General features: G+C 49.6%; 2 protein-coding genes across 5 annotated transcripts in view; both read right to left on the bottom strand.

The window, feature by feature from the left end:
- Positions 1-489: 489 nt before the first annotated feature.
- On the bottom strand, positions 490-8328 carry ube2g2 (ubiquitin-conjugating enzyme E2G 2 (UBC7 homolog, yeast)). Its single transcript, XM_028433843.1, has 6 exons — positions 8173-8328; positions 7548-7583; positions 7337-7382; positions 2636-2754; positions 1568-1708; positions 490-1408 (listed from the first exon to the last, which is right to left on the bottom strand). Exons 1-6 carry the CDS (start codon positions 8213-8215, stop codon positions 1296-1298), a joined length of 498 nt encoding a protein of 165 aa, XP_028289644.1. The 5' UTR covers positions 8216-8328; the 3' UTR covers positions 490-1295.
- Positions 8329-9065: 737 nt separating this feature from the next.
- mylka (myosin, light chain kinase a) overlaps positions 9066-9176 on the bottom strand; it is a 35023-nt gene continuing 34912 nt past the window's right edge. For all 4 annotated transcript variants that reach the window (XM_028433829.1, XM_028433831.1, XM_028433830.1 and 1 more), the window contains one exon: positions 9066-9176. This exon is cut by the window's right edge and continues 2053 nt beyond it. The gene's annotated coding sequence lies outside the window, so the exon portion shown is untranslated.

The following is a 9176-nucleotide window of genomic DNA, read 5'->3' as shown; positions in this document are numbered from 1 at the left end:
TAAACAGTAAAACGTTGCTGCTGGCTAATCTGAGTATGGTCGTCAATACTTTATTTTGTGTTGCTAGCTAAATGTACTGCTGCAGCTTGCATTTGTGTAACAATATGACACATCAGGCTAAAATGAACCCTAGCTAGCAGGCTATATTATAATGTTGTCCTTTGAAACAGATGATTGTTTAATGGCTGGTCTCAGAGGTGAACATGAAGACTGATGGTGCATTTTAACCGTTCTTAACCCTGAGCTGCTGATGAAGGCAGCAGCCGCCATCAGAGCAGCTCTGATGTCTGCTGTGAAGTGGTTTCATGTTGTGGAGTCTGAGGCAGGTTCAGACAGGAGGCGCCTTTTTTCTCTGAAAGCTTCACACAGCTGCTGAGGATCATTTAAACACATCAGATTGATTCCAAGCCCCAGCAGGGACACAGCAGGGACACAGCAACACCGTGTGATTGGACATCACACAGTAAAAACACACACACCCGCTCCCCGTCTCTTTGCTGCATTTTAATGAAGTACTTTTTAAATCAGACAAATTCCAGGAAACTCTTCACACCAAAGCTGCATCGCTCGGCTCTGCGTATAAAAAGGTGGTGGTGATCCTCTGTCAGGAGGAGGTAAAGTGCATAAAGTCCTGCTGAGAAGCTGCTGTGTGACCGGACGTCCGCTCTGAGGCCACACTCATCAAACATCACGAGTAAAGGACGAGTTCACAGCGCCAGCAGCAAACACGCCGCCACAGACGAGCCCGCCAACAACAGAGGCGCTTCACTGTAAGGCCTCAGGTCAGTCCAAACACCCTTCACCTGATTCTACCCATCGTTTCGCTCCATCAGCAGTAAAGCTGTGCCTGACAGGCAGGGGGCGCTGTCCTGGCACCCACACACGTTCTCACGTGTGTGCTGCTCGGCTCTGATCTGCGTCACTGCAGGTTTGCTGCTGCCAAAGTGAACCCCTCCCATCAGGTGGTGATGATGTCATCATTTCAACAATCACATGACACATTCTTCTTCTCTGGGTGATTTTTAGTAAATTTATGTGGATGTCTGGATTGTGATCAGTTCAATCCCAGTTTATATGTTTCTACCCATCAGTTTATTGATCTGTCTCGGCTGCTCCGTGTGTGTCTGTGTGTGTGTGTGTGTGTGTCTGTCTGTGTGTGTCTGTCTGTGTGTGTGTGTGTCTGTGTGTGGACTCCACGGTAACGAGTCACAAAGAGTCTCTATTCGTGTTGTCTGTGTTTGAAATAAACACACATGCGCACACAGAGCGCTGGGCGCAGGTTGATGATGTCACCTCTACAGGCCCAGCGACTTGCGTACGATCTTCTGGGCGAGTTTGTAGAACTGCTCTCGGTCCTCCCGCCACATTTTAGAGGCATCGACATTCGCTCCGCTTTCATCATTTGGCTCTGAGGAGAAGACCAGGAGGCGACAGATTTAATACATGCTAACATGCTAACATGCTAACATGCCTCAGGTGTTGTACTGGTAGCACAGTGCTGACATGCTGGGATGCAGCTAACAGATCTACATGCTAACAGACAGATGGTGTATTATTAGCACTCTACCTGCTAACATGCTGACCACAGACAGTAGGATCTTCTCCACACTCTGGACTGGACTCCACCTCTCCGCGCTGCTCTCATAGCCCATCGGATCGTCACCTGGAGCATGCAGGATGGAGATACATACCCGCCCGTCTGGGTAGACTGCAAACAGAGGAGACGTAAAGTTAAAGTTGGAGCTCTGTGTGTCTGTGATGGGACAGGTTCCTGCTGAATCTGAAGGAGGACATGGTTTAGGGAGCAGAACATGTGACGCAGGGCTCAGAGGAAACCTGAGATTATCAGCTGCCATCAAACATCCCGCCCGTCAGTGTGCTTCCTGCTGGCTTCCTGTCATGGAGGAGCATAGTTTTTATCAGCTGCTGCTCCATCAGGAATTCGACCAGAGAACTTGAACGCCTCACCTGCGACACGCAGCGATGGAGCCCAGACAGATCAGAGATGAAAGCGTGTTTACAGCAGCTGAGATGTAACGTCCGTATTATCAGTTCAGCGGAACACACAGTTTAAAGCCTGCGTGTGAGTTTAGCTCTGCAGTGATCTTATGAAGGTAAAGCTGACGTTTCTTCCTGCTGGAACCTGAGATGAATGTTTTCTTCTTCGTGTGTTTTATCTGCTGCAGGCTGTTGATGGAGGCTCAGACGATACAGTTGCAGCTCAGAGTTCAGCTCAGGGCCATGCTGGCGTGTGATGATGATGATGATGGGTCACTGAACATCTTGTCCTCTAATCAGTCCTGAGCGTGCTCAGACCGCCTCTGACATCATGGCTCAGCCTGCAGCCCACTAATCACAGCACTAATGACAGCATGCTAACGACATGCTAACAGCATGCTAACAGCAGCAGAGCGGCGTGTTGTGACAGGTCAAATGACAGGACTGAAGTCAAACCTCTCAGCAGCTTTCTGAGGTGTCCTCAAGCCTGAGTGGTCACATGACCCCGCATTAACATGACATCAGTGACAAATGAAGAAGCTCAACAGGAAGTGAGATTAAACTGCAACACATGATCCTAACCCTCAGCAGAGTGTGTGTGTGTGTGCACAGGTGAGGGGGCGGAGCGTGGACTTACTGTTGGGGTGGAACATGTCACAGGTGAACCTCATCTTTGGAGGACTGAGCGGATAATCAGAGGGGAAACTGAGGACGGCCGGAAACACTCCACCTTCAAAACACGTGTCCTGGGGCCCCCTGAAACACACACACAGTCAGATCCACACACACAGTCAGATCCACACACACAGTCAGATCCACACACAGTCAGAGGTTTGTATCTGGGTCCCAGCTGATAGTCATGGACCCTCTGAGGTGAGGACACAAACACTCTCAGTGACTACTGCACTGTCCTCTGTTGGACATTCAGGTGGTTCTGGAGGCTTCATACTTCAAACTGCTGCTGAAGATGCTCGAAAGTCTATGATCCAAGTCACTGCTGAACTGAGAGCATGTCCCGGTCATGTTCAGGGAGGGGGCGTGACGTGCTCGTAGCATCATAACAGACTGAACAGCAGGTCTGAGGACAGTGTTATCTGACCTGTGAGGTTCATCCATGAAGGCTGAGTCACTCTGACTGACAGCAGTCAGCTGGTTTAAGGAGTTATAGAACATGGTTACATGATGAACACCCATTTAAACTGTTATTATCCTGCTACAGTGGAGCATTGTCTGCCAGGATGATGTCTGCATACAGCTGAAACTGTGACAGACAGAATGAAGAGTCTGTCAGCTGGAGCTCAGCTTTAGAAAGAGAGGAGACAGAGGCAGAGAGGAAGAGAGGTGAGGAAGATGAGAGAAGAGATACTGTAGCTGCATTAGAAACGTGTTGAAGAAAACAAAATATATATCTCAATCACAACTATTAAATAAATAAAGGTGTATATAATTGTAATCATTTTTAATTCACATTGGCAGATAGATAAGTGAGGAGAGAGAAAGCAAACAGGGAACTGAAGAGTGCTGTAACTGAATCTTCATGATGGATTTCTGACAGGCAGACCTGTTGGCTTTTTGAATGAGCACTATTAAAATATTTATTGACTTTTTATTTAACTGTGTTCATTATACAAGGTCCAAATTCATTTTATGATGATATGTGATTATTAAGCCTGTTCATATGTACAAAATGTACTGATGTGTACAAAAATATATGGATTAAGTGTGAAGCGGTGCACCTACATTTTGTGCTGGTGCACCTAAGAAAAAAGTTAGGCGCACCAGTGCAACCAGTGCAAATGTAGAGCCCTGCTGAGGATGGAACAGTGAGATGTCACCAGAACCCTTTCTATAGAGCATCAGTGTGTGAAGGTGATGACAGATTATCAGCTGACTCTTTGAATATCTGACCGCTCTGATCATTAACCACAAACTCTGATAGAATATCTGCCTGGCCAATCAGCCACAGACGCTCTGAGGCAGGCGGGTTATCAGCAGTCTTCCTGCGTGTGATACCATCTGTCAGGTCATGTGACTCCAAACTTCCTGCTGTCATGTCTTGAGGAAGGAACTGTGGCAGCCATTACTGCAGCCAGGCCCGGTCTCAGTCACACTCAAAAACAGCAGCAGAAGAACGATGCTGTTGACTGTTGACTGCCCCAGGTAATGATGGGATGTGGTCCCAGTGATGTCATGGATCAGGTGATGTCAGCTATGTGGACGGTTGAGCAGTGAATGAGCTGCGGGTTAAATTGAAGGGCTGCTGTCACGCCAGCAGCAACGGCAGCAGCAGCTTCAGTTACACCTAATGATGATGACTCACCCTGCTGCCTTCACTGACACCACGGCAACCACAGCGTCCTGCAGCAGACCCACAGACAGACAGTCACCGCTCCACACAGGCCTGTGGTCTCCTCATTCCGGCCTGCTGAGCTCCACAGATGGACTTTAAGACGCAGAGCTCGCCTCTGGACTGTCAGAGCCACACAGCTCCGTGGAGCTTTTACATAACTAGCATCAACATGCCTGACGTGAAGGCATCCAGACTGTTCAGCTGATCACTGAACAACAGCTGATCACTGAACAAACAGCTGATCACTGAACCAACAGCTGATCACTGAACAAACAGCTGATCACTGAACAACAGCTGATCACTGAACAAACAGCTGATCACTGAACCAACAGCTGATCACTGAACAAACAGCTGATCACTGAACAAACAGCTGATCACTGAACAAACAGCTGATCACTGAACAAACAGCTGATCACTGAACAAACAGCTGATCACTGAACAACAGCTGATCACTGAACAAACAGCTGATCACTGAACAACAGCTGATCACTGAACAACAGCTGATCACTGAACAACAGCTGATCACTGAACAAACAGCTGATCACTAAGGAGGGAGCCACAGGAGCTTTACAGGACTGTTTTAACACAACAGACTGGGATGTGTTTAAGCAGGCTGCAACCCACAACGACTGCACTGACCTCCAGGAGTACTCAGAGACCGTCACTGCATACATCACCAAATGTATTGATGATGTAACTCAAACCAGGACTGTCAGCATTCGAGCCAGTCAGAAACCATGGCTGACAGGGGAGGTCTACAGGCTGCTGAGGGCCAGGAACGCTGCAAAGCTCCCGGTCCTGACACATACCTGGCCGTGTGCTCAGAGACTGTGCTGAGGAGCTCGCTGAGGTGTTTACAGACATCTTCAACATCTCACTGAGCCAGGCTGTTGTCCCCACCTGCTTCAAAGCCACCACGATCATCCCTGTGCCAAAGAAGTCCACCCCCGCCTGCTTCAATGACTACCGTCCAGTAGCACCCATCATCATGACGTGCTTTGAACAGTTAGTCATGAAACACATCCAGACGGCCCTCCCCCCCTCTCTGGACCCCTTCCAGTTTGCATATCGGCCCAACCGGTCAACCAGTGATGCTGTTTCCACACAGCTCTCACCCACCTGGAAAATAAAGACTCATACGTTCGAATGCTGTTCATAGACTTCAGCTCAGCATTCAACACCATCATCCCACAGCAGCTCATCAACAAACTGGACCAGCTGGGGCTGAACTCCTTGCTGTGCAACTGGCTGCTGGACTTCCTCACCGGGAGACCTCAGACAGTGCGGGTCGGCAGAAACACATCCAGCACCATCACAATGAACACCGGGGCTGAGCCCCCTCCTCTTCACTCTGCTGACCATGACTGCACGCCAACACACAACTCCAACGTGGGTCTCATCTCCGGTGGAGATGAAACAAACTACAGGAATGAGGTGCACCTTCTGGCCGAGTGGTGCAGAGACCACAACCTCTCCCTGAATGTGGAGAAGACAAAGGAGATGGTTGTGGACTACAGGAGAGCACACAGTCAGCACACCCCTCTGACCATCGACGGTGCTGCTGTGGAGCAGGTGAGCAGCACCAAGTTCCTGGGTGTGCACATCACTGAGGACCTCTCCTGGACTAACACTGCATCCCTGACCAAGAAGGCACAGCAGCGCCTCTACTTCCTCTGCAAGCTCAGAAGAGCCAGAGCCCCTCCCTCCATCCTGTGCACCTTCTACAGAGGGGCTGTTGAGAGCATCCTGTCCAGCTGCATCACTGTGTGGTACGGAGCCTGCACCGCCACCTGCAGGAAGACGCTTCATCGCATAGTGAGAGCAGCTGAGAGGATCACCGGCGTCCCTCTCCCTCCCTCCAAGACCTCTACGACAGCCGTCTCACCCGAAAGGCCCTCCGCATCACAGGAGACCCCACCCACCCTTCACACCGTCTTCAGTCTGCTGCCATCAGGAAAGAGACTGAAGCCTCCGGGCCAGGACCAGCAGACTGAGGGACAGGACCAGCAGACTGAGGGACAGGACCAGCAGACTGAGGGACAGGACCAGCAGACTGAGGGACAGGACAGGACCAGCAGACTGAGGGACAGGACCAGCAGACTGAGGGACAGGACCAGCAGACTGAGGGACAGGACCAGCAGACTGAGGGCCAGGACCAGCAGACTGAGGGCCAGGACCAGCAGACTGAGGGACAGGACCAGCAGACTGAGGGACAGGACCAGCAGACTGAGGGCCAGGACCAGCAGACTGAGGGCCAGGACCAGCAGACTGAGGGCCAGGACCAGCAGACTGAGGGACAGGACCAGCAGACTGAGGGACAGGACCAGCAGACTGAGGGACAGGACCAGCAGACTGAGGGACAGCTTCATCCACCAGGCTGTCAGGACGCTGAGCTCTCTCCCTGCTGGGCCCCACTTTCTCCCCCTTCCCTCTACAAAAGAACCCTGACCCTGACCCCTTAAACCATTCCTGGACTGTTTACATCATGCAAACTGCACTGTACATCCTTTGCCCTCTCACTGCATTGTGCCTTCTTTTTGAGTGTGCCTCATTGCAGGTACATTTTTTACACTTTATATTTATCTTGAGTTTTTAGTTGTATGTTATATGTTGCGGAGTGAAGAGTAACGCAATTTGGATTCTCTGTATGTCCAGCACATATAGCAGATTTGACAATAAAGCCCACTTTGATCTGTTTGTGCTACTTCAGTAGAACGTGTCTGGTTTCTTTCTTCCTTTACTATCATTGACAGCAGTGGAAACATTCTGCCTGGGTCTCTCTCACTTCCTGTAAATATACAACAGCTACAACACATTCAGAAGGTACGAGCTTTCCCCACACACGTCACTGAGTGTTGTCATGTGACTGCCGCTCCATCATGGCCTCCTGCTTGTTGCTGAGGAGGGCAGGACTTTCTGTTTTTACTGAATCTGAATCAAATGTTCTACAGGGTCAGGATGTGTTCGTTTCCATGGCGATGTACTCACATGATGAGCGCCTCCCACTCGAAGAAGTTCTCCTCGTTGGCCGGACCTGCAGGACAAACACAGGTTAGTGTCTCTTCATGCTCGGAGTGTGTCCCTGTGTGTCCCTGTGTGTCCCTGTGCAGCTGCACACACACTTCACTGAGGTCCGAGCCTGGCGTGGACTCATGGAGCTCTGTGGTGTGTGGGTGCAGCTCGTGTAACCGCTCCTCACCTGCTACGATGCCCTCAGGTGGGTTCAGTGTGAGCTCTGAAAGACAAACACACACATCACTGACCTCTGACCGAAGACACACACACACACACACTCTGCATCACACACAACACATCAGCTGTTACTGAATGGCCTACACGTTCAAACACATTCTCTATATTGTCACGTTTTAGAAATACACCCTTGATATTTAGCTTTATAAAAGCTATGCTAACATGCTAACCGTAGTAAACTGCTAGCAGGAACTAGCCGTTTATTAAGTTGGAGCCGTCGGTGTTATTGTGATGCTCAGGTGGACTTCACAGCCGCACAGGTTAGCCTGGATCTAACAGCGGTCCGTGGAGACGGTTCTGCGCGGAAAGCTGCCCACACTAAACATATGAACATAACTAATGACACTGGACGTTTAAAAAGAAGCCGAAGTATCCAGACTGTGTGTGCTCCACGTAAACAAGCGGCCTCTGAGGAAGACACAGATCCTGACCGGGCAGATCTACAGGAAGCGGCTGCAGCCCGCTAGCTGCTAGCTGTTAGCTGCTAGCTGCTAGCTGTTAGCTGTTAGCTGCTAGCTGTTAGCTAACGTGCCGAGTTCTTCCGCCGGCTGAGAGCAGCTCGGGTCACTCACGTTTATACTCCGCCATGAGTCTCTTCAGCGCGGTGCCGGCCATCCTGTTTACCGGAGACCAACGACACAACAACGGCACCGAACTCACAGAAACGCAGGAACACGGCTGATCCTGCTGAGCATGCGCACAAACTATTTCCGCTGGGTTTAGCAGACAGCGCCCCCTACTTTATTTAACTTTCTGCTGGAGAGCTTTCACAGTGATTCAAAGCGTTTCTGGTCATGCGCAGTCAGGAAGCAGTTCTTTTTCTCGTAGCAGGCTGATCAGCTGTTCATGTTCAGGTTGTTCTTCATCCAGTGTATGTTGATGAAGATTCTCAGTCATCCAGGTCATCATACGTAGAGAAGATTGAAGCGAGGCGTCTGGACTTGTAGAGTTTTCTAGAAGACGTTTCGCTCTACGTTCATCCAGTGTAGTTTCACCTGCTCACACAAGGGGGAGTCATTGCACAGATGGATTCTGATCAAGTCCACAGGAATACATCAAGGCTGTTGTTACAACCATGACACCATGTTTCCATTCATTCCTTAGCAGCTCATACATGTTATATAAATATATATATATATATATATATATAAAACCCTGCCTGATGGAGCCAAACAATAATTCCTCCAGACTGCAGACATGTGCCGGGACAGGGTCTCTACCTACAGGTAAACTCTGTTTACTGTTATATTGATGTTTACTCGTGTTGATGCAACATGAAGCTGGAGCAGACTCCACGCGTCAGGGATGAGTCAAGGAGTTCACCTGCAGATTCTGAAGCTGGATCAATCAATACAGAACTCTTCAAGCTATCAGAATCCAGTTTATATTTAGCTTGATTGGTCATCAGGTATTGATCAGCCTGTACAGTGACACTGTACACACACACACAGACACACACAGCTGCTTGGTTTGTGATCAGGTTTATTATTATCTGTGAGTAACTACAGTCGTAGTGTCTCATACAGTTCATCAAACTGATTATAAAGTCCATCTACATACAAACAGGGGGGGGGTA

This window comes from Parambassis ranga, chromosome 21, assembly GCF_900634625.1.
Source record: "Parambassis ranga chromosome 21, fParRan2.1, whole genome shotgun sequence".
NCBI lineage: Eukaryota > Metazoa > Chordata > Actinopteri > Ambassidae > Parambassis > Parambassis ranga.
The sequence above is the reverse complement of the archived record's forward strand: the minus strand, read 5'-3'. Positions and strand labels throughout refer to the sequence as shown.